This window comes from Lepidothrix coronata, unplaced genomic scaffold (assembly GCF_001604755.1).
Source record: "Lepidothrix coronata isolate B3197 unplaced genomic scaffold, Lepidothrix_coronata-1.0 Scaffold34, whole genome shotgun sequence".
Classification (NCBI taxonomy): Eukaryota; Metazoa; Chordata; class Aves; order Passeriformes; family Pipridae; genus Lepidothrix; species Lepidothrix coronata.
In genome coordinates, this window is record NW_016690214.1 from 5893590 (window position 1) to 5919160 (window position 25571).

The 25571-nt window shown below is 48.0% G+C and overlaps 1 protein-coding gene across 7 annotated transcripts in view; it reads left to right on the top strand.

Annotated features, from left to right (window-relative positions):
• TMEM104 (transmembrane protein 104) overlaps positions 1–25279 on the top strand; it is a 44333-nt gene extending 19054 nt beyond the window's left edge. For 5 of the 7 annotated variants that reach the window (XM_017812054.1, XM_017812058.1, XM_017812056.1 and 2 more), the window contains exons 9-11: positions 9754–9847; positions 16203–16304; positions 21620–25279. In XM_017812054.1, coding sequence (XP_017667543.1) covers positions 9754–9847; positions 16203–16304; positions 21620–22380 — 957 coding nt within the window. In that variant the 3' untranslated portion in view covers positions 22381–25279. The remainder of the gene's footprint in view (positions 1–9753; positions 9848–16202; positions 16305–21619) is intronic. The other 2 variants (XM_017812059.1, XM_017812060.1) reach the window with 1 other exon arrangement.
• Positions 25280–25571: the final 292 nt, after the last annotated feature.

The following is a 25571-nucleotide window of genomic DNA, read 5'->3' on the forward strand; positions in this document are numbered from 1 at the left end:
TGAGAGGCCATGCTGCTGCTTTCCCTGAATAAAGCTGTCCTTTGGAGTCAGCTCACTTGGACAGCAAGGCACCAAAGCTGACACTGTTCTCTCCTGATACTGGAGACCAATCTCTCCCAAATAGGGCAGGTGTCAGAACTGATATTTGTGATCACCCGCTCCCTACACCGAGTTGTAACGGTTTAAAAAGGGCCTTTTAAAATTCCTTTCTCGGACTAGACTGTTTCAGCAGACTCACAAATCTTTCATTTTCAGAACACTTGTAGAAAATAAGTAATAAATATCCCCTGTGCAGTGTTATTTTGTGCTGTGGTAGTGATGCCATCCTAGAAGCCAGAGTTGGAGAAGACCTGTTAAGTCAGCTAAACACTCCCCTGGGAAATGCAATATAAGCCTTTTTCTCAACAGCATATTTTCCAGTATTTTGCTCGGTGCTTTAACATCAGCTTTGTTTTTAAACAGAGGTCTGACCTTGCTGCCTGCCTGATTCACATCAGCATTTTCGAGTAAGACAGCAGTCTTGATCTCTCATCCCCTGAAATGATCGTTTAATTCCTTAATGTGCAGGTAGAAAGCACCAGGGCTGGAGAACTGTGCAGTTATGCCTCTTCAAACATTACCAGCGGCTGGAGATGAAAGAGCTCTGGACAGACTGGTATCTCTTTATACTCCTAAATAAGTCTGCAACTTCTTAATATCATCCTAAATTGTGCTTTATGTCTGGGTGAGATCACTGACGCTCTTGTCCAAAAATGTGGATTTTTGGACTACATCAGCAAATCCCACACGTGGCTCATGCTTCTGTAAGCAGGACTATAAATACAAATAATGCAGCTGGGATTTATCTTGTAAGTTGAAGTCGGTATAATGCTCTGGGGCAGAGCTGATCTCTGAAGCCTGTTGCACCGGTTTGGTGTGCTCTGTACAGGGAAGGCAGAGGAGAAGGCTCAGAGCAACAGACACCCCACTAGCCCCGGGCACCAAAGCTTTATCTCTTCTTTTGTGCTGCTGCTAAGTAGCTACAAAGTGTGGGATGTTTCCTTCCCTTCAGGCAACTCCTCCCTGACACAGTGAGCCAGTTAATGCTGTCCCTGAAGCTGAATCCTCCAGGCAACTGGAGAACCCTGTGAAACTCAGCTGAGAAGTTGGTAGGGGAAGAAGTAAAGAGGGAAAATAACGGCCTTGTTGGGGGGGCACTGTAGGTGTTGTGGCAGACAAGGGGTTAGTGGCCTTCAGGAACATTCATCCTTGCTGAGCCCAAGTACCTCCTACCCCTGACAGCTTGTAGCTTGATATGTTTGCAGGGCCCTCTGTGCATCTGTGTCACGCTGGTCCACATCTTCCTCGCTTTGTGCTGTCTATCCCAGGGGTTTCTGTAGTCAATATAAATATTGTTGTAGTTGCCAATGCCCTGCTAGGAGAGGCTACGAATATGCAGGAATTTCGGGAAGTATCCGTGTATAAAGATGATGCCCTCGCACTTTGTTGGAGGGAACTCATTAATCTCTTGTGCAGTACTAATAAACTGGGCAGACAAGGGACAGCTTCTCAAGGTCACCCAGTGTCAGGAAGGAGGAAAGCTCCACTTTCCTACCCTGTGGGAGATCAAAGCAAGCTGGTGGTGGGGGTACAGCCAAACTTGGCTCTGCAGCATCTCTGCTGCCCTTCCAAGTATCACAACCCAACCATTCAGCTCTCCTGCATCCATCCACTTTGCTGCTTCCCTCCTGCTTGTTCAGATGCAATTAGGAGATGCAGAATAAGGGGGAGCCAGGGGTCAAGGAGGCGGTAAAGTGATTACAAGATGCTGCAAACGGCTGTGCCATAAATACTCCAATGATGAAAAATTAGATGCCAGTCACCTCGGGGTTATTGCTGGCCTCTATCTTTCTCTTGTTGTGAAAAATGATAATGGAAGCGTATTTACCCCAGAGAGTGCAAGCTTGCCGCTGGCTGTGGTCCTGCACACCCCAGGTGTGCCAGGGAATGCAATCTTTGCGCTGAATGACTTTCTGAAAACACTTTGTGCCTGAATTCCTTCAATTTAAGTGGAGGGAGAACTCAATATTCCAGAGTGTTCTTTCCAAAATGGAAAGTTTCTGGTGCTCAGAGATGGGCCAGCTCCAGAAACAGGCTGTGACCCTCAGTGAGGGTGGGGAAGGGAGAGGAGAGCAGCACCCTCAGGTACTGCTTTGCTGTCTGTGGGCTGCTTCTGCCTTGGCCTCCCAGAGCTGCACTTAGAGGCTGCTCAGATGCTGGCTTGTTGTGTCAGATGCCCAGCAAGGTCAGAGCTTGTAAGGAGCTGGGACAAGTACACTTGTTTGCTTGCTGAGCAGTCAAAATCAAAACTTGGTGGTGGGCTGGAGCCTTTGAAAATCTATCAATAATATTTAGATCCGCTAAAGTCAGTAGCTTTGGGGATACAAATCCTTCTTTCCATCTCTGGCAGAAGGTCTTCCATTTGGGAAGAGGCTCTGGGATCTCTGTAGCACTGGAACCATGACAGGCAGCATCCAGCTTAAAGGGTACTGTGAGCGTGAGTAGGTCAAAAGCCACTCACTTCGCTGGCAAAAACCAGCCTGGCAGCAGCTGAGGTCTTAGTTCCTGGAGGATATCTCCTCCCTGCCTGAAGGAATTGGGGGGAAAAGGTGGGGGAAGGTTCCTCAGTGCCAGGAACACGCCTCCTGTGAGTTATGACTATAAACCTCTGCCAGGTGTCCCGAGAGCGGCACGTTAATTACCGGAGCTGCTGTGGCAGCAGATGCCTGCTGTACCCAAAGCGTTACTGCCCTTGTTTCTTTATCTATAAATATTCCTTGTGGGATGTCTGGCAGCTGCATCCTCCCTCCATTGTGACTTCCTGACTCTACAGGGGATCTGGAGGTTAAAATCCCTCTTGCCTCCCAACTTCTTTGAGCAATCCTTGTTCTGTAGCTGGTTTATCTCTTTTCAACCAACTCTGAGCTTCATAACAGCTTGTCTGCTGATAACTTGCTGCCTATCAGCACGGCCCCTGCTGCAGCCCTGCCTCCAGCCTTGAGAGGCTGTGGATTTTCAGCTTTATTTTTTTTCCCCATCTCTCTAAAAAGCTCCTTCCTGAACAATCAGACTCTTTTCATGTATTTATATTTGTACTGTCCACTGCAAGGGGTAAAGCTTTACCAAGGAAAGCTTGGATCGCCGCCCTCACTGATGGGCCATCTGGCTCTCTAGCTCGAGATATGAGCTCATGCAGGACAGAAACATGGCCTTGTCACCCCAGTGAAGGGGAGGAGAGATGGCAGAGGGGACACAGTGCTTGAGACCCTTTTCCCTTGATATGTTTTATCTGAAAAGGACTGAGGCTGTGGCAGCAGTGACTGGAGCCTGCTGTGGGGTAGCACAACTTGAAGTGCGTGCAGAGGAGGTACCAGAGGCTGCAGGTGTGTGTTGGAGCTGCTGAAATGTGATTAAGCTGTTTTCTCTATCTAGGAGTCCCAAACAGGTGTGGGGAAAGCATCTTGCATTTAATATTTCTCTCCAAAGTCAGCCCTAAAAATTCTCTGAGGATGTGAAGAGACACTCATTCCTAAGAAATTACTGAAGACAATAGGTTTGGTTCAGCCTTCCAACCAGGGGTAAAACCTCTGACTTGTGTCCATGCTAGTAAATCAAGTTTTGCTTTTTGGGCTTTTTTTTTTTTCCCTTAGATGTGACACACTCTAGTGGAAAGCACCTGAGGTGGGAACAGAGCATCCCTGTTCTCCTGACATCTCGTTTGTTCTCTGTACTTGCACAGTCTGGTTTTGTTGGATTGTTTCCTCTGTCCCTTCCAGGGCTCATCTGAGTTGTGAAATAGCTCTGAGCTCGGGGACGTCTTGCAGAAGCAGAGGGGGTGTCAGAGTTGCCACTTCTGACAGCATGTAAGAAATGTCTGCTTTTTCCTGCCGTGCTCAAGGAGACTTTCCTTGAGCTCTGAATCAAACAAAGCTTCCTCTGGGAAGTGCTTGTTCAGTCTGTCAGCGTCATGCTTTGCTGTGGGAATGCTGTGTACCCACAGTCCTGGATAAGGCACCCAAACCTTCAGCTTTCCTGCCAAGGTGTCATAGTCTACCAAGGAGAGTGATCCATTTTGTTAAACCAGTGACTTTCTCATCAGATGTCAGCTTGCCCCCCATCAGAGTGGGGTTATTGCTGTGCTCTGTCTTGCGGGACAGAGGTACTATTGCTCAGCAGCTGTGAAATCTAAACATTGGTATCTGCAGAGATGGAGTTGATACCATCCTAAAATGAAGCTTGTCTGAGATGATGTCACTTCTGTCGAGGGGGGAAACAAGAACTCCAAGGAATGATTTGGTTTGGGCTGGGTTCTGTTTCTGAATGAGGGTGTGGAAGGCTGAAAGGAGGAGAAAAGGAAAAGGCAGGGTGGCTGGGGCCCAAAGGGAGATAGATATTTAAGGAGTGAGTGCTACAACATCTCTTTTACCTCTTATCTTCGCATTAAAACTGAGGGATCATTGCCCCGTTATCTGGAACTTATTAACTTCTCATTGGTATGACAGCCCTGTGCTGCATAAATGCATTTATTCAAAAACTGTCAAACTTTATGCTCTGCTCCTGGTGCATTTGCTGTATTTAACAAGATTAATCTTCATGGTCTCACTTTGCTCAGGTAAATATCCTGCTTCTACCCAACCTGTCTGAACCATTCCAGGTTCTGAATCAAGAAGAAGCAATAGCTACTGTTTTTAATTCACTACTTGGCAAGCACCAAAGACAGATGCAATTCTTACAGATGAGTTTGTGGAGCATAAAAACAAGCAAGTTCTGATGACAGTTATGAATGAGGCTGGCTTTTGAGATGGTCCTCTTGCAAATGTATGCAGGCACTAGCCATAATGCTGTAACTACTGCATCTAATACATGAATCAGCCACGTTTGGGATGCTAATTGTGCTTCCTGAGCTGTATTGGCTGCCTTTGTAAAAGCCACATGCTGGGAAGCAGATGAAAGCTATTGAATTGTACTGGTTCAGAGTGATGGATGGACCCTTCAGGTCAATAAAGAACCTGTTTGGTCAAACAGCCCTCTGACTGGCTTGAGGCATGTTTGTATGGTCTGAAAGACTCTTGGCATTAGCTGGCCATCACTTAGTGGTTGAGAGCTCTCTTGGTGGTCCTCTTGGCTGAAACTAAGCTGATAAAAACCAGCCAGATGTCCTATTAACGCTTGATCTTACTCTTTGCTTTTTTAAGATAAGCCAATAAACAAGGTTACATAACCAAGTTTTAGCATAAGAGCTTTAATAAAATATACTTTTAGAAATATATAAATATATATAAAAATATATTCCAGGCAATGGTAAGCCCTAGCTAGTTCCCCTGTGGCAAGAAGACTCGAGTTGACCAGCCTGCTTTTTCATTTTGAAATACTGAGAGCTGACAGGTGCGGTGCAGAGGCTGGGAAAGTGGTGTCAGCTGAGTTGCCGGCTCAGAGAAGCTCCCAAACCTTGGTGCCTGTACTGCTATGGCTTGGCTTGGTGGGAGGAATGGATTTGAAGACCCTCCCAGGGGTTGAACAAGCTGGTGTGCTGCTTGTGGCTCCTACTAACCTGCAGGGAAGAGTGTAATCCAGGGTGACAAGCTGCTGTTCTTTCTTCTACCCTCACTGACTTCTCATTTTCTGACTGGAAATGTCAGTATAAGCAAGAAAAACAGTGGTTTTTCAGACACTAGCATGCTGGATCTTCATGCTGTTTTTCAGCATAAGAAAGGAAAGAAAAAGAAAGGATTTTACATTTATTTGCTATGTGTGGGTTCCACATACCCTCCACTATGAGCCTGGGGACTTTTCTGGCCTTTCCTGTTCAATAGAGGAGTTTGGACAGAAATTAGGGAATCACTCTTAATAGGCAGCCCTGTGCAAAAGCACTGTAAAGGTTTCTCTCTGCCATCCTGTGAATATGAACAGTATTTAATAGATCCAATTCTCCTCCTTAGCCAAGGGAAGCATTCCTTTACCTCCTTTGAGTTTAGCAATGAATCAGCCACATGTGCCTGTTTGTTTCTAATACAAAACCACTTCATTAGTAGAAAAATCTTTAATCAAAGTAGACTACGGTCATTCTGCCTTGGGTTAATTTGCTGAATCTTAGGAAGAGAATGATAAACTCCTAGAACATATCTTGGCTGGCTCAAGAGGTGAACTGGAAAACTTGGGAGAGCTTTTTGATGTGTTGGGGATCTGCATATTCGATTTCTGGCAGGGATGACTGGTGCAGGTTTCTATGTGGGTTTTAGATAGTTTGAATTACATGTGTAGTGAAGCACCCTGTAAATTATTTCCCTCTGGGAGAGACCTGATCTTGGGAAACATCAGGTGGAAAGTTTGGGTATGTGTCTGAAGTGCTTATTTGGATTTACTTTTTCCTTAGGGAGAAGTTATGAAACTAATTAACTTAATGGGTTGGAAGAGCATTTGAGGTGTCTGGCACAACGAGGTAGAGAAAGTAGACATTCTCCTGCTAAGCATTGTGGTCTCTTCTCGTGCTTTTAGGGATGTTTTTAATAGGGTTCCTGGCCTTGGGACTCTTCTGAGGATTGATGATGAGATTAGTTCTAATCCAAGGACTAAGTCCTTGCTCCTTGTGTCCTGGTTGTTGGTGAGGAGCTGACCCCTTTGTCCTGCCCTGTGCTCAATCCGGTGGAGCTGTACACCATTGCACTTCAAAATTATGTTAATCTGGCTGTTTACTGCCCTGTTCTGCCCAGCCTTTCTCCTTCTAAGCAGTCCAGTGTGTGCTGTGGCCTCCATTCATAAAAGTGGTTGGCACAAATCCCTTTAGAGCAGGGCACCCTTATCTCATTGCAGGCCTTAGCATTGTTTGTATTGATCCATGGATATCCATCTTGGATCACTAATGGACATCAAGTGGAAAAGGTAATAAATTTTTATTGCACTAGAATTAATCTCTCACTTGGTTCCTTTGGACCAGCTCCAGGATCTTGTTAAGAGCAGAAGATACTGATCATGCTAAAGGATGGGAGGGGAATCCAGCCATTCAAGCACAACAACCTGGGCCTGTTCCCGGAGAGCTGAGCAGTAACACCCAGAGAGGAGCAGAGTTGAAAGCTTTGCTCAATGGATTTAATTTTTTAGGGTGCTTTGAGGACTGGAGAATCACTGCAGAAGGTGGAGAGTAAATCAGAAGAATTCTTTCTGCTTCTTTAGCAGATGTTGGGGAGCATGTAAGAGACACAGGTTCTTCCAGCACCTAATGATGCTTTTGGTGCTTTTCAGTCCCACCTCTACCTTAACACAGCTCTTTCCTCGGTGTGTGAGACAAATCTGGATTTCACACACAGCTGTGTGCTCGGTGATTTTGTGTCAATCCTTGCTATGGTTTGAGGGGCTGTTTTGCCAATTGGTTCTGGTGCATTCTCATTTGCAGCAGACACCTGTTCCTTAATTATCACCATCCTTCGTCCGTCTCTTTGTGTTTCAGCGCTTGCTGACGCAGGAGCTATTAACGTGATTTGAAGGGAAGCTGTGTTGAGCAGTGTCTGTTTTGGGGGAGAGGAGGTTGAAAGAGATTAGTCACAAACTCAAGAATAATTTTCAGTAAGAGAGTTGGTGTCTATGGTTTGCTCTGGGTTGTTGCCCTATGTTGCTCTTCAATCTAAAGTTTATTTAGTCCTTTGGGGTTTGTGTGCTGTCCTAGGACAGAATGGCAGTCCGTAGAGAGCAGGAGAGTAGGGTTAAGCTCCTGTTTAGAAGAAAGGAACAAGAGGGAGAAGATTAAAAAAATAAAAAACAAAAAAGAGAGAGGCTTTTAACTGGCTGGTTTGCTTCTGTGTTAAAACTGGAAGCGTCATAACTGTTAATGCTGGTTTAGCTGCTAGTCTTTGCCAGTTATGCCTGTGGTGGTGTATTCTGTGTGATTTCAGTGTTTCCTCCAACAGCCATCAGTTGCTTCACAAATCTGAATTCTGTGCATGCTTCCTGTCCTTTTTTTTAGCAAGCAGAAAAAACAAGACTTGGTGTAAGCGATGGCCTCAGATCAGGATATGTCTTCACCAAGTGACGAGTCAAACCGAGGGTTCTCTCCCCTGGTCCCCTTCTGGGTTTACTTTGGTCGTCTGAGAGTACTTGTGATGTGAGGCATTTCCAATTTGCCTTGCAGATATTCTGAAACTGTCTCAAAAAAGGTTTCTGGGGGTTGTACTGGTCTTAAAATAGCTTGAATTCTGTTCTGTCCCTGACTCTGTTGGGGTCGACAGAGACCTTGAGGCTCGGCAGCCTGCCCCTTTGAGTCCCAGTTCTTCACTTCTGGTGACACCTTTTCTTGAACTGCTTTAAGAAGTCACGGAAAAGAGCAATGTGTAAATATTAATGTTGAATATTTGTCTTTAAAAATCCCTTTGGGATGCTCTACTAACCTGGTCTGTGTGTGTTGTGGCTTTCTAAACACTGCCTGCTTACAGTGTTTGGACCTGTTAGTGTATCACTAGCTGGTGCTATCCCATGGATGACAGGCAGGGCTCTCTTCTGTAACACCTATTTTGTCTCCCTGTCACAAATAGCTTCTTTCAGTCTACATTCAGATCACAGCCAAAGCCTGTTTCTTCCTGCAGCAAAGCCTCTTCTCTTCTCTCTGGGGTAGGTGGGGCTTGAGTGCCACTTGGTGCCCAGAGAGAGGTGACAGTGCTGCAGAGGACATCACCTCTGGGCATGGGCTGGCAACGTGGTTGTCTTGTGTGCTCTAGGAGAGTGCTAGAAGAAACTCACCTGGGAAGCTGTGTAGTCCAAATTTCTAGGATGGATCTTTGTTGGATGTTTTTGTAACCCGGCTAAAAGAGATGCAACAGACTGGTGCTGCAGCAAACCACAGTTCAGTTTACCCCATCCCTGGAAGTGTTCAAGGCCAGGCTGGACAGGGCTTTGAGCAGTCTGGTCTAGTGGAAGGTGTCCCTGCTCATGGCAGGGGGATGGAACTAGATGGCTTTAAGGTCCCTTTCAACCCAAGCTGTTCTGTGATTCTATGAAACACTGGTCTCTTAATACACATCTAAGGGGGCAGTGAAGAAAGGTCTCTCTTCATTGACAGAACCTTTAATTTTCACATTGAATTAAGTTCTTTCTTATGAGTATCTCTGATTTTTTTTTTCCTCACTTTGCACAGGTCCAAGCTTGCAAGTCAAGAGCTGAACTGTTACACTATAGCTTCCCACTATATGTTTTTCCATATATAAAAAAACTATATCTTTTATACAAGCAACCTAAAGCTTGGGGGAAAAAAGTTCCAGGCAGACCTGGCTCCATTGCTGTTGAGCCTGGGATACCCTGAAGCCACCCCATCAATGTTAATGCAGGCAGACTGGTCAGGGCTATTGCTATTCAGACCTAAACTGAGCATGTACCCGGGCAAAGAGGCCACAGTTTAATATTTAATGTTCCGTAAGGCTGCACTGAGAGCTTTTACTGAAATGTGTCAGTAAAGGAGTGCTGGAGCAGTGATAGCAAGTGGCCAAGAGCCAAGAGGATCCTGAGCTCTACTTCTGCCCCAGGCATGTTCTCTGATACCAAACAGCTCGCTTGACCCCCTGTGTGTCAGCCAACTTAGCTGTAAAATTAAGCAACAAAAGAAAGTTTCATGACAAACGGACATGTCTGGAGGTGAACCTTCAGTGCAAGCTTTGTTCTACTAATAAATTTGTCTTACTGGCAGAATTTCTGGGTTTTAATCTAATGTGTGTGTTTTTGTTCTCCTTCCAGGCAGCATTCACTCTCCTCTTGGGTCCTTTCACCTTCTTCAATGTGCAGAAGACCAAGTATCTTCAAATCATGACGTCCCTCATGAGATGGATAGGTGAGTCTTGGCAGAGTCCCGGCCACCTCTTTACCACTGATGGAACCTGAGTCACGCCACTGACGCTTCTCTTTGGCAAGATGTTCCTGTTTGGAAGCAAGTGCTTTTCAAAACAACCTCTTTGAGGACAATTGTGCAGGCCTAATAAATCTTTGAGGAGAAGGATTTTATTCTAGGATGAATTTTCTGATTAAAGCAAGACAAAGTGTTCTCAATCAGGCGTGGTAGGTAGATGAAGTTTTAGTCTGGTTTGTGTGAGAGGCAGAAAGGGTTTGGAAGAGTCTCCTGCATGGGGGCTGTCTGTGATATCCACCAGTTGTTTCTCATTCTCACAGCATGTGTGCAACAGACTTTGAAGAATCTTTGTTTTGATCCGAGAACAAAAGGTGCTTCTGTCAGACTTTCCACCCTTAGTTTTATTATCTGTTTGCATTTTATTTTCCTGGGTCTTCTTTTATGGTAGGATGTGCTGCATTGGAAACCCCCAAACCAATGTGTGTTGTCCTTGGGAAGCCCCGCTCCCATGAGTTCTCTCTAAAATCTTATTGCCAAGAACTTCTGGGAAGATAGGTCATTCCCTGAAGAGAAATAAGACATCACTACCTCTTTTTTCTTTTTTTTTTTTTTTCCTTTTTTTAATCCAATGCCTTTGTCATTCAAAGATGCAGCTGCCTCTTGTCTGAATTGTGTGTCTACATGCCCTTAAAGGCTGAGAAGTGTGTGTGTGTGTGTGTGTTGTGGAGGCTTATGTTCAGGTTTGTCTATTTTTGTGTAACCTAGACAGACTAACTGATATTCAGGGCTAATAAAGAGCATTTCTGCAGGTTAATAACCAGCATTTCTGCAGGTCAACGGTCTCCTGGTTCATAAGTCCAGTCCACTCAAGCACAGAATTAGCTCTGTTTATACCTATCACCGACCTGGAATAAGAAGAAAAGCTGCTTCTCTGAGTATTTCCCACCACACACACTCTTGACCTGACTGCAGTTGGGTATTGTCCCTTTTCCTGAATTCATCCTGTATCATCCCTTTTCATGAATTCATCCTGTTTGGAAATGCTGGCAGTCACTGGAGAGGAACAGAGATCCTCTGTTCTAGAGAACTCCTGAGATGGGGTTAAGCAGTTGTCACCCGGGAAAATGAAGTTGGATTTTGAGCTCTCAAGCCTCAGATGTTGAACAGCTTGATTTAACGAATCCTGACCTTGGATGGTGTGAAAATCCTGAATGTCTGTTTTTTCCCCTTTGTTGTCTGAGCACATGAAAGGTTTGAAAGCCCTCCCGTTCTTCAGAGAAGGGTTATCTCATTAAGGGGTACTAAAGGATGAGGAAGTTTTGGGTCCTTTTTTTTCCTTCTACTTTTTTTTTTTCCAAGAGTGATCTCTGCTCAGCTGACTGGCCTGTTTCCAATCACCCTGCCTCCTCTTTCCTGGTAAAGACATCAGTCAGAGCTCATCCTGTCTCTGTGACAGCCTGATGCCTGCCTCATCTGCTGTTGCTTTCCCTTTAGCCAGCTCCTTCCAGTATGAGGACTGCTAAACCTTGGCATAAAGGCTGAACTGTTCCTCTTTTTCACCTCTTGATGGAGAGGGACAAAGGCAGTGTTTGGAGAAGTGTAGGGGAAATTCATGCTTTAGCCTGATTGATTCCTACATCAGCACACTGGGGAACAGCTGCCCCAGATAATGATAGTTAATGACCCTGACAGCACCTCAGTGGCTACTTAGAGCAATGGATTCCGTATGTGTACAATGAGGGATAGATTTATTGGGAAGGACGATTTATCAAAAAGCCATGTGATGCAGGGAATAGAGAAAAGCTCTTGCTGCAGATTCTGGGGTAAGGATGGATCCTGTACTGCTGAGATTTATCAAGCTGGCCTCTCCCATGTCCTTACATCACTGCTGTCCCCTCCTCCCAGTGCAGGACTGTGAGTTAAACATGAGCTGGTCTTTTGTTGGTGCTTAGAGAGTTTAGATCCTAAAGAATGGTCTTGGATGGTGGTTTATGGTCTCCTGGACTTTTCCTGTCTGCTTGCCAATGGCCAGTTTTGAACTCTTTGTCCTGATATAATCTGTGCCTTTTCTTCACTTTCCTTGAGTTGGTTTTAGCCATGGGTGCTGAGGGTGGTTCTCTTGCAAAGCACTCTGAGCAGCAGAGCAACACTGGAGCTGCCAGCCTGCCTGTTTGTTGTGTTGGGAAAAACTTCCCACACGGACAGTGGCTGCTTCAGCTTAGACATGCCCGTTATCTTGGTGTGGATGGGAAGCTGACCCATGCTTTCCGTCATGATTTGAGAAAATCAAGCCTCCTTGAGCTGGGAGGTCAGTACAGACTTTGCAGTGTGTCTGCTGCACAGGACCCACTGCACACCCTTTTCCCCAGCCCAGTGGAAAGCACCTGGATTTTGGAGCAGCAGAGGCTGATGTAAAGCAGCACTGCCCCAGGTGTACTGGTGATTCAGATGATAGCGGCTGAGAGGATGGTTCTTGGCAGCAGGGAGAGCTAGCTGTGTGTGAAGGTCATTTCTGCTCGCGTTTGTAACAGTGTCAGCCTTGCCTTTGGAAGTTGCTTTCCCTCTTTCTCCTGATCTAAGTGATAATCAAATGTCACCAGCCTCTTCCAGAGCCTCATGCTCATCGCTGGCAGCACATCGGCTATCAAAGCCTACAGCGATCTCTTTCCACACCTTGCAGACAAGAACAATTTCATTCTGTCTCTGAAAAATAGTCGTAAACACTGGGATCCAAACTGGAAATTAAAAATGGAGATGTGGCAGGGATGAGCTCTTCATGTGGCTGTGCTTTTCCTCCCCAGGTAAGGGACTAGGCAGGACAGGCATCTTTGAAGCCTCTAAAGGGAGAAAGTTGAAGGAGGAGCTTTGCAAGCCCAAGTGTTGTACTGCTAAAGAGCCCAGACAGATGGGCTCTCCTTGTCTGGGCCTGTTGATCACAGACAGCTCATCTGGAAACAAGGCTGGCATGGTGAGGCGCTTCCCTGCCAGGACTGGTAGGAGCACAGAGGGTGGATCTGTGTCTCCAGGTGGAGGGGGGCTGGTGGCAGAGAGGGCTTCCAGAGGCACTGAGCTGTTGGCAGTCTTCTGAAGAGTAACAGCTTACACACTTGGCTGCAAAACCAATTGCCTTCGTGTGGGTGAGTGCCAGTGGTTAAATTCAGTGCAGCAGTTGGTGCTTGAACTGCTGGCCTTATCCATGCTTAGAGATCTCTGTTCTCCAGGAGCTGGCGGGTGTGTAAGGCTTTGCCTACACAAGCTCTGATCCCTTTCCCAACTGTAAAAGCCCCTCTGGTACCTAAACTGCCTTGGGAGACTGAGCACAGGCAACCTAAAGGGTACAACAAGGACCCTGCCTGCTGTGCTTCCCTGGAGAAAGGGCTAGTCAGGAAAAATCACTTGGTTTAAGTCCTGGCAGCGGTGCTTACAGTGAAGCCTTGTTTTGAGTTATGAACCTTGTTTTGAGTTAGAACCTTGTTGGCTCACCCAGCTCTATTAAGAGCAGAGATGGGGCCAGGTAAGTATGAATCATTCCCATGGGGTGAGGAGGGTTCTTCCCCAGACTGTAATTCCTTCCTTCCTTTCATCTCCCTTCCACTTCAGTCTTGTGAAAGTGTAGAGCTGTTATTAGCCCAAGTCTTTTACCAGTTTTAGAGCCTGTTTCCAGGTCTTCTACAAGGTTCTTGGAGCAGGGAGTCTCTCACAGAAGCCTACACCAACTAAGCTGTCAACAAATTAGACCTGTTGGTATTTTCAATTCTGCTGTTTGGACTTAAGGCTCTTTTGTTTTCCTGGAGGGTTTAACTCCATGGTGGTGATGGATTGTTCTCTAAAGAGACTTGAATATTTAGCTGGGTTTTTTTCCTCATCATTTCTTCAATTCTGATTAAGTGGGTGGTGTTAGGGGTGAGCTGCTGAAGGGCAGCAAAAGGGACTGAGCCAGGCAAGTCCCATGCACCTCTCAAAGCAGAGGGGACACAGCTCACTGGGGCACAGCCCTACCTCTTTACTGTTGGATAATATTGGATAATAACTGTCTAGCAGCGTCATGGGATAGGATATGGATTAGGAAAGATAACAAAAGGACAGGGCTTGGTGGAGCTCAGCAGCAAACATTGGGCTATTGTGTATTAAGCAGCTAACCCGATTAGTTGCAGCCTGTTGCAGCCTGAGATGTCCAGCTCTATAGGTGAGGACTGTTGGCTTTAAAGACATTGGTAGCAAGATTATCACTGCTGTTATTGAATAGTCTCTGGCAAATGTTCCCAGACAGCTCCCACGTGGGACATTTGCAGTGTGTGCTGCTCTTGATGCTGCATCGTAGTTATTAGAAAGTATTGTATTTTAATAAAGAGATGTTTTATAGAGGAATAAACTTGTGGGTTTGGTTGCTGCAGGCTCAGTTGTCTGTCCCTGTAGCATAGTCAGATCGTACTACATCTATTCAAGTGACTGCAGCCCCTGAGACAGAGCATTCCCAACCCTGCCCAAACAATGATCTCACAATTATATGCCCAGGAATAAAATCTATCCCCTAGCTCTTTCCCCTGGCCAGCAAGACAGAGGGAAATCAGACAAGAATAGCCTGGAAGTCTGTGTTAAGCCCTTTTTTCTCCACCCCATCCCCTTCCAGGATACTTGGCAGAAGGTTTCTGGGGAAGCCTTCTCCAGAGCATGCCAGTGGGGCTGACTTTCCATATCTGCTGATTTCTCTGGTAGTTCTGCTCTCTCCACCAGAGCCCTGCTCTTTACAGCACTGCTCTGCAGAAAACTGGTCTCAGACCATCTCACCTTGTGAGCAGTCTCAGGTAACTGTCCCTGCCATCCTTAGCAGTGGAACCAGCTGTGCTGGAGTTGATTCAGTGTAGAAAACTGGAGTCACTCTGCCATGTCCCTTCAGCTGCTGGGAGTGAGAATTAGAGAGGAAGCTGATTTAGGATGGGGGTGACAGTTATCTGAAGTCCTGTGCTTCCAGTCTCCTGCAGAGAGATTAGTCTGCCAGTGCCACAGTCCTCAAGGTGGGTGGCCTGTTTTCACATCAGAAACGGAGCTTTCTGCAAACAGCTTCAGGAGGGACCATTTTGATCTCTGCCCCTTCCCTCCCACAGTGCAGGGCGTACAGGAAGAAGAGGGAATTGGACTGTAAATCAGGACACTGTTGCATGTTTATTCTGACAAGCTGCTTCAACAAAGTTACTTCATGTTCTTATATCCCTTTTGGAGCAGATGAAGCTGCTGCTGGAGCCCAGGGTAAATAATTCACTAAGAGAAGTGAATATATTTATGAAGAGTTAGTTAAAATGCTGTGCTTCTGTCATGCCTGCTTTTGGAATTGTCGGCTGAGGAGCTCATTTCAGTCCTGTTTGTGGGGGGCAGTGGGGAGAAGCAGTGCCTGTGTGAGGGAAAGAGCCTTGTTAGCTTCAGATGCAGATGGAGAGTGATATGCAGTGCTGGACAGGACAACTCAGATCCTGCCTGAGGAGCTGATGCCGCTGAAAAGAGCACTTTATCCATGCAGCAGGAGACACTGATGGGTCTGAGAGCTGAAGAAGGGGAGCTGGAAATGTAAGGACACATTTAGCCCTGCTAAAGGGTCTGGATGACGGTGCTCACACAGGTTTTCAGAGTGGGGGTGTGGCATGAAAAGCTGCTCTGATAAAAAACTTTTCTGGGTAGGGCCCAGAGCAGGATGGGGATGATGTGGTTAAGGCTGCAAAGCACCTGGATTTCATGGAATGTGGGTGTTCTGCACCCAGTGCTTCCCGAGCACACGCAGCTGTAGCTCAGGCTCACGGTGACACCAAAATGTGTGTCATTCCCTTCTCACAGAAGAATAAATTCTGACACGGACAGAGAAGTGACTGTCAGAGCTAACAGGCCAAGTCAATAGCAGAGCTGAGAGCAGAGTCCTGCTTGCAGAGGCTTTATGGTGCTTCTGCCAAGGGTGACCAGCGGAGAGAGGACAATAAACTACGCGGGTAATTTTCCACCAGAAGCAAACAAGCCTCGCTGGCTGCTCTTTCCTTCCCATATGTTGAGAGAAAATATCCATGATAAACACCCGAGTGCAGAGCCGTTTTTCTCCCTGTGAACTGTTGCTGGTGTGCAGATGTCTGTGGGACCAGCTGAGGTGGGCTGAGAGGGGGCAGCTCGGACGGGTTCACAGCAGGAGTTGTTACCACAGTAGGGGAGGCTACTTGTAAACCTTGGTTTACTGTGAACCTGATGAAGGAAAGCAGGGAGATGATGCCCTTACAGCAGAGAAGCCCTGCTAAACCGCTTTTGGCTGCCAAAAAGTCCTGATGGTACTTTTTAATGAAGTTTCCCTTTGTTAAAGAAACAGGTTCTGCCTGGCCCAAGGCAGCAGAGTCTGAGACGGCTGCAGCAGGACCCAGTCAAAGCTGGGGGAGTGGAGATGCCTCAGAGGCTTTTTCTTGCCTTCCTGGTAAGATGTGTCACACTTCTGTGATCTTAACCTGCCCAACATGTGGCTGTGCCTCCCCTGCTGTATGAGCAACAGTCCCCTGCCAGGTGGACCTGCCTCAGGCTTTGGGGCAGGGAGGGTAACGCTCCATTAGAGGAAGGAGCCACACATGTTCCACAACTTTTGCTCATACCCTTCTTCTGAGAAGTAATTTCCCTCCTCTTTTCCTTCTGACATCTCTCTCCAGAGAATTGCTGTCTTCTATGAGCATATCCATCTTGCTTCCTCACAGTCTCTGCACTCATAAATCCTTCATCTTCCTAGAGACAGTGTTTTAGGGTCTGTCGTCGTCAAATGTGATCCTTAACTACTCCAGCTCCCACAACTGATGGAGCAAACCTGGTTTTCATGTTACCTCTTTACAGTCAATTCATATAGAAACCCCCTCTGAAGGTTGGAGAAATTTATCAGCTGCTGCTCCAGAGTTTACAGAGAGCTGGAGGTCATGAACAAGTGGCAGGACATAGCTTCTGCAAGAGAAACTGGCTAAATGAGTTTTAAATTTAAAAATCAATGTCTTAATTTCAGATACTTTGTTCTGCCAGCATGGTGAACTCCAGCCATGCTTTAATAGTTTAAATGCCACAGTATCGATAATGCCTGGCAGTTCCAGAGTCACAGTGGGCTCTTCAGCTTACCCAAAACACTGCTGGAAGGCAGCTGGCTCTGAGGGGGTGGGCACCAGCATCCTAGAAAGAAATCAGCAGGGAAGGAGACAACAGGGAAGGGATGCAGAAGGTAGGACTGACTGATGTGCTAGTGGGCCATTCAGTGTGTACAGAGCAGATGCTCTTGCATTTATGCCCTTTCTCCTGAAGGAGCTGCCTAACACTAAACTAAACGAGATCTGTTCCTCTGTTTAAGAGTGGTCTGCTGTGTATTGGCTTGATGGAGGATCAGGGTTAAGGTGGGGAGAGATCTTCCTCTTTCCAAAGAGACTGGGCTCAGGGAGCTCCTGAAAACATCTCCCTCATGGAATCCATCTTGCCACCTAATGTATGAAAAGGGAAGCAAGTGGCACATGTTGGGAAAGGGTGATTCATTATCATTATTTCCTGGCATATTGATTCTCTGCTTCGACAGGGAAGCTCTGTCACGGCGTCAGCCGGCGGTGACGGATGGCCCTGCCACAAACGTGTCGGCAGCGCCGCGTGGCACCGGCTCAGACTAATGGCTGGGGGGCAGGGGAGCAGCCAGGCGTGGGGTGGCTGCACTCCACTGCCTCTCTGGGTCCCTGGAAGGGACAGCAGGCAGGTACGGTGATGTTTGCTCTGGGCTTTGCTCGTGGAAGGAGGAATGAGAGCAGGGACAGGGTTGGAGAAGACGTGCCCATCTCACAAATGTAGTGTCTTCCAGGGATGCAAGGGAGGGTTAAGCCAGAAGCGCATTCTGAGCATCAGTTCTTCCAGGAACCTACCATGATGGGGGGAAAACAAATGTGGTTTAGCCTTGGACTTATTCTTTTCTGCAATAGCCTCTCTGCAGAGAGATGAAGCTCATGTACAAACAGCATTTTTCATTTGCAAAGGTGTTTTCTCTGGCTCTGCAAAACGATTCTTAAACTTGGAATGGCTAAATTATCTTCACTGCTTCTCTGCAGCTCTGTTATTCTTCTATCAAAGTGCACAAAAATGTATTTCTTAATATCCCCTGACTCCCATATTTCCCAAAGTGTTCTTTGGATGCCTGCTCATCCATATTCAGCCTTATTTCACCTACAAGAACCAGAGCAGAACTGCCCTGTCTCTGAATCAACATCTCAGTCAAGCAGGAGAGGCAGCAGTAGCTGTCTGCAAGGTCTTCTTTATCTGAGAAGAGCCAGTGTTCGCTGCTCAAAGAGTGATGGGAGCAAAGAGAGTCTGCAGGGGAGGCAGTTGGATGTTTGGGATGAGATTCATCACAACTTTTCCTTTATGGCGTAGCCCCTCTTTATTTTTTTCCACAGGCTCACTTCCATCCTACACCAAAAATGATGCTGAACATCTAGAGGAGAGAAAATGAGACAAGAAGTGCCTCTGAGCCAAGCCTGTGGTTTGGGGGTTTGGAGTGGGTCTGACAGTGTGGAAAAATCAGGACGAGCAAAATCCTCGATTGCTTTTTAAGCATTTATATAAAACAAGGTGTAAAGCAAAGTTTTCTTGTAAGCAACTAACAATCCACGGTGGCATCACTGCCCACCTGGCTCTGGGTGCTGTTGGTCATGGTGTCTGAAGGTGTTTTATCCCTGGAGCATCCTTTGTCCTGTGTGGAGAGGAACAGATCGAGAGGTTTTTTTATGAACCCATGTCTGACTTCACCAGGATCCTTGTGGTGAAGGAACACTGTTGGGACAGTTGATGTGGCAGCTGTAGGTGACACAAAGTATTGTTGTGTGAGAGCCTTCAGCCTGCTGTCCCAGGTAGAGGATGTGAGTGAGTGGGAGCTTTTTGTGTGCCTGAGGATCCTGTGCTGCCTCTTTTCTGCTCAAAGCTGCCTGTCAGTCAGTCTGTCATCTTCTTTTCATCTTGACTTATCATCCAAACCATATCTAGGTTTCAGAGTGTCGTTTTTGGGCTTGCCTCCTCCCAGGGACAGAGAGATAAATCTGACATGCAAATGTTTTAGCTCTCCGGTTCTAGAATTGAGAAACTCTTCTGCTGCAGGGAGGGAGAGAAACCAACCATCGGGGCAGGGCTACTGTTGTCCTCTAGGGCTGGAATTGTGCAGGGGAGGTTTCCAGTTTACCCAGCACCATTTCTCTGAAGGATCTTGCATCTGCAGAACACCAGTGCTCGGGCAGGGGGAGCAGAGCTTGCCTTGCTGGAAACACTAGATTGTCACTCCTTGTAATTTTAGTAAGTTTAATTTCTGAAATGAGTATTTAAGAAAAAACAAAGGTGTTAAATTCTGGTTGCTCAAGCCAAAGACTTCTTTCTATCATTTAGGGAATGCACAAGAATTCTGTTCCTTCAGTGCTCCCTGCCAGAAAAGCACATGTCAGGGCAGAGGAGATGGGAGGTGCTCCGAGGATGAGGTGCCCACCTGGAAGCTCCCCTGAACTGGTCCTGTTGGCACTGGTGCAGAAAGTGGAACTTTGAGACAATGGTGAGAGTAGGTCACTTATCATTCTGCTGAGCAGAGCACAAGGAGATTCACTGCCTGGTGTGCAGGGGAAGAGGCGCAAGGCTTCCGAGTCTTACCTAGTCCAGATACAGGACCAGCTCAGCTCTGGGCCACAGAGCTCAACCAGCTCTCCCAGGCAAGATGGAAAGGAACAGTCTCAGCACATATCCAGAGCTGCCCAGCCTGCTTTGTCTTATTGCTCAGGGCATCTTCTCCTCTTCCTTGTAGGCTGTGCAGCCCTGGGGAGCGCAGCCACGTCACATCACCCGGAACACAGCTCTTTCCGGCTTTCTTGCTGAGCAGATATGGCTGGCAGGCGTCTCCCCTCCGGGACATGTGGGGGAGGCACAAAAACTGTACCTGTGTTCGCAGTGCCCCTCGCTCACTGGCTTGAGTGAAGGCGAGGGGAATTGCACACCCCCAGAGCAAAGAGCTGTTGCCTTCCACAGCCCTCTGTGATAGCTCTCGGGGGAGTCGGTAGAGCCCAGCTCTCCCAAAGCATCCGAGCCCTCGTGGTGCTGTGAGGGAATGGATCTGCTGCCATCAGTCCAGTGTTTGTGGAGGGCTGTTAGATGTGCCCTGTCACTGGGAAACGGTTGGGAGCGAGAGGTTTCCTGAGGCAGCATGAGGTGAAATGTGGCGTGCAGCTTGGAGCTGGTGTTTGCAGCAGGAGGAAGAGGATTACTGAGAGAGGAGAAACTGGGTTTCAAAGAGCGCTGGGGGTGTGCAGGAGCCGATGTTTAGTAAGGTTAATCTGGGCACAGGACAGGCAGTGTTCACTAACTGGTCTGTAACTGCCTTCCCTAGTCCCATCCCTGGCAGAGTTCCCCATCTCCAGCTGCCTGTGTCAGGGAGAGCAGGACTGGGCACGGAACAAGCCAGTGTCCTTGTCACCCCACAGCGAGCCTGCCTGGCTCCCAGCTTGGACTGTGCACTGCTCAGTTTAATTCCTCTGTATTTATATTTATGACATTCAAAGTTGTCTGTAATAGTAGTCTCAGCATTTTGTTGTTTTTTCATTACCTGATAATTCACGGCTCTGTTCCCTCACAGAGTGCACAGACAGCTCTGTGCAAGCCACAGTGGCCCATCCATTGCCAGCACCAGACTGTAAATCTCGCTGCTTGCTGCCCTGCCAGGCAGGTCCTTTCCCCCCTCTGTTGCTTGTTAACTCCAGCAGCTGATGATCATCTTTCCCAGGTTGATGCGATTTTTGTGACACCAGAATTAGTTTTCTGCTGGTTTTATGTGCCATGCTAGGAATGAGAGTCTCACAGTAACTGCTGCTGGCTCAAATTTCGACCCTCAGAGTAAATAGGGGCATTAGCCCGATCTCCTCAATTCATTTTGTCCCTGGCACGTTGCTGTTTGTGATAAGCTTTGTAAAATGTTGTTAGGCTCTTCCCCAACATAAGTGAAGGGGAAAGATGAGCAGACTTTGTGCCTAGAAGTGATGAATTTTAATAGCAGTCTTTCACTGCTGCTTTAGTCCCTTCCAGACTGGCTTCTCCACCCTGGGATTAGCTACAGACAGCCTGTTCCTCCTGCCCAGGAAATGGCTGGCTAGTTCTTGCTCTATCATGCTCGACAGATCACAGGGACAGGAAAACTTGGTAGTAGCTGCTGCTCTTGTGCACGTAGGGGACATAGGGGAGGTCTTGGAAACATTACTTCAGTTGCAACTGTGTAGAAATATTTCTGAGGTTGACTGGAGCCAGATTTAATCTTGTCTTTCTTTAGAGGTCAAAGCTCAAACATCTCTTAAGCCATTTTAAATGGTGATATTGAGCCAGTGTGTGTGGTAGAAGCATCCATACACTGAGAGCCTTGAGGGTGATGGGCTCCCCAGCCATGTTAACCTTATGCTTCCAAAGAGCTCAGGGCAGCCCTGTGCTCTTGGGGGTGGGAGGGCAAGTCCCTGTGGGAAGGAGACTGGAGGGAGATGCCTGAGCCCATAACCTTATCTGCTGACTGGCACTGACAGCAAATCACAATTAATTCCTGTGCACCTTACCTTTGATGTACCACCCTCAGATAAGGTGGTACATCAAAGAGATAAGGAGATGCTCTTGCATAGCAGGAGAGAGAGCTGGTGCCGAGACTGATGGTGTGATGGGAGGAGGGTCGTGGGGAGTGTGGGCCTGGGCTTGACCTGAAACCTTCTCTCTCTCCAGCTTTCATCCTCATGATAATTCTGGCCCTCATCCGCATCAGCAGAGGCCAAGCTGAAGGTCACCCGTCCATGGCCCAGCTGTCGGGCATCCGCAATCTCTTTGGGGTGTGCGTCTACTCCTTCATGTGCCAGCACTCCCTGCCATCCCTCATCACACCCATCTCCAAGAAGAAGCATGTCAACAAGCTCGTGCTGCTCGATTACATCCTGATCCTGGCTTTCTACAGCCTCCTGTCCTTCACTGCCATTTACTGCTTCCGCAACGACACCCTCATGGACATGTACACGCTCAACTTCACCAACTGTGAGATCATCAACGTTGCCTTCATTCGGTACTTCCTGGGCCTCTTCCCCGTCTTCACCATCAGCACCAACTTCCCCATCATCGCAGTGACCCTGCGCAACAACTGGAAGACCCTTTTCCACAGAGAAGGGGGGACCTACCCGTGGGTGGTGGATAGGATTGTCTTTCCTGCCATCACATTGATTCCCCCAGTGCTGGTGGCTTTCTGCACCCATGATCTGGAGTCCTTGGTGGGGATCACAGGAGCCTATGCTGGGAATGGGATCCAGTATCTCATCCCGGCTTTCCTCGCATACTGCAGTCGGAAGGACACTCAGCTGGTCTTTGGCAGCGGGACGGTGAACAAGCACCTCTCCCCCTTCAGGCACACCTTCTGGATTGTGTTTGTGCTCATTTGGGGCTTTTCTTGCTTTGTGTTTGTGACTGCAAACATTGTCCTGAGCGAGTCAAAGCTCTGATGGGGGATAGCAGCACATTCCCTCTGGGGCTCCAGAGACTCCAGCATTTCAGCTCCCCCTCTGGGACTGTGCAGTAGGGGAGAGGTAGTGTGAAGGGAAGTTTCCAGGCCACTGGCTTGGTGACACGGGTCAGACCTGGACACAGACTTTCTTCGCTCCATTTTGGGTGTGGATGGAGTGGATTCAGCCTTGTCACAGTTGTGGTTCTCAGACAAAGCCCTGGGGCTGAGCCCTTGGCAGCCTGCACCATTAACCAGTGTCCAGCCATTTCTGCCTTCGGCTCTGTCGGAGCAGCACGTTCTCTGTCCCTCAGTGGCTCTCTGAGTGCTGCAGGTCTCGGCACACAGAAGAGCAGACAGCCTCGGCTGCTCACTGCACTGATTGGCTAAATATCCCTTCTCCCAAAGGCAGGGGTGTGCTGTGCAGAATCCAGCAGGAGTTTGGCAGAACTGAGTCTCCCTTCTGCTGAGACTCCTTCAAACCAACCTCCTGTGCCACCTGAAGGAAGAAATTAGAGTGGGAATAGACCTAATTCAGAAGGACATAATTTTTTGCAGTTACATTTTCATTTTCTAGAGTCATTAATTTGTTGGTGCACCATGGATTGCCTAGGATCTGGGATCTGTAGCTTAGAGCTGGATTTCTCCACCCCGGGAGTTTACATTAACACTTCCATCCTGTTTTCTTGTGCTGTGGCAGCCCAGTTGCTCAGAGCAATACCCCTCTGCATGCAGGGATACAGCTCTTCCCCCTGGAAAGGCAATCAATCAGCCTTGCGTCCCTCGGCAACAGCACACGGCTCGGGCGTTCCTGCTGCCAGAACCCTTGTCCCTTTCTCCCCTTTGCACGGGGCTGCTACAAGCAGCCAGGCCCTGACTCCAGCGGTGGGAATCGGGAATGGGCTGCGGAGGTGCTAATTACCCAGTCCTGACACGCGAGAGGCCCGCGGAGCTCCGGCTGTGCACAGTGATGCGTTCCCAGCTCCCCGTGCTGGGTAATTAGCCTTGAAACAAGGTGGGTGTTAACTCAGGGGAATGTGCTGGTGCCAGGAGGAACCGGCCGTGTCCTGGCTCAGTCCTGCCTGCAGCAGCACAGCTCCCAAAACGGGGCAGCAAAACCTGAAACCGTGCTGGAACTGGGCTTGAATCCCCCCTCTTCTCCTTCTGCACAGAGTTAAGGTGGGCTTTGGGCTGCTCCTGCTCTGCTGCTCTGAGAATGGGGCTGCTCTTACCTTAGGCAGCTCTAGGTGAGCCTCGGCTTTTAAGGCAATTGTGGTCACTGTAACACCACACAGTGACAAACAACACCAAGTCCTGTGCTCTGAGGCCCTTGGGCACAGATCAAATGGGGTTTCCTGACAAAAGGAAGAACATTAAAAGTCTTCACCTGAAATATTTTAACCCCCTGTTATCTAAGCAGGTTCAAAACCGGGTGCATGTCAGATCCTCCTGCCCTCTGCACTTGCTGCAGTATTAAATGTCACCACTCACTAAAGCAAGCTTTGAACTGCAGCTCTTTTTAATCAAGCTCTGTTTTCAAGTAGGACTTTCTGGTTTCCATATGACCTGAAGTGCTCCTCCTGGGGGAATATGCAAGTACCTGGAGCTGTATAAAACCACTTCATGGCTTTTAGAGCAAAACCCTGCACCTCTCGAGCCTGAGCACTGCCACTGTGTCCTTGTGGAGCTGCCTGGAGAGGATCCGGGGGGACTGTTTGTCTTCTCGGCAGCTTGATCCTAAACAGGCTTTGGCAGCCCTTGCTAGTGAGTTTAAACATCCCCAAGAGCTCCTGAGAAGCTGATGTAGCATCTTCAGTACCAAATTAAGAAGGTATTTTACAGGTAGCTGGTGCTGGTGTCTCATTTAGGAAGCAGTAGGTTGGAGGGCAGATTCATGGGGCAGCTGAGCTGGGAGCCACCTGCAAGGCAGCTGGGAGCTGGGCAGAGCTGGAGGGAGGAATTTAATGCTGACGAAATGAGCCTTTGGAAGCTGGAGAGGCTGAGGGGGCTGTTCCTCTGCACGAGTGTGCAGGTGTGGGTTCATGGAAGGGACTGAGAGCTCTCTCTGCCCTGGGCTGCCCGTGCTTTGCAAGGCTCAGCCCCAGCCCTCCACATGCCCATTTCAGCCTCTTGCCTTCACATTTCATTGCACCCAGAGAACGGGGCCGTTCTCCATTATTCCATCTCCTCTCGCCCTCCCCTCCTCTCTCAGGGCTGCCCCGCTGGCCCTGCCTGGGATAGGGGAGGAAGAGTGCCCAGCCTGACACCCCCTCCCCTTTCCTGCCACCTCTTACATTTACAGATGTGCCTTCTCTTCCCTGCCCCATATGTCCCCCTCGACACAGTGTGTGACAGTGACTTCTGAGGGGCTGTACCTCCAGGAGCTGCTTGGATTCAGGTTTTGGATGCAGTGGCACACTGAGGGCTCACACCCTGGCCCCAGCCTTTGCCGTGGTACCTTACTGGGAAGGACTCTGCTCCCCAAAGGAGCATGAGTGCTTCTCAAATAAATAACCACGAATTCCCAGACACCCATCGTCCTTGCACAGCAGCAAAACAAATATATCCGAGGAATTGGGGTGGTTAACGGAAAGAAGCTCTACGGCAGAGAACATTTTTCATATAAAACATGACATAGCAATGCCTTAAAAATTACTGGAGAAAGCGGGAAGGGGATGGCTCAGTGCAGCCAGCGCTGGCTGGAGGGATGCTGTGTGACCCCTGGGTGCGGGGCATGAGCTCTCTCCTCTCACCCATCGCGAATTGAGTCTATTTTTATTTGGCCATTATCAGCACTAACAATTCATTATTACAGATTCACACGTGATGCTTGTCCTGACTGTAATTAGTTTTAAAAAAAAAAAAAAAAAGGGATTAAAACCAATAAAATGCACATTATACATCTGGTTTAGTCTGACTTCTTTTTCCATCCCCTTCCTCCTCGTGTGCAGGCACGGAGTAGCTATTCCTGGCGGGGACGGCCGTGACGGATGGGGCTGCAGGCCAAGGAGAAATGGCAAGCCGAGAGGCTAATGGAGACCCTCACCTCTTCCTCTCTATTAGGCTCCTGCAACTCTGGGTGGTAGCTGCAAACTCAATTAAAACATCTGTACTTTCCCCTTCTCAATTACGGCTCCTTACACTTAAAACCAAACAAATTGAATTGCTCCGCCGCCTCGGGCTGCAAAGGCA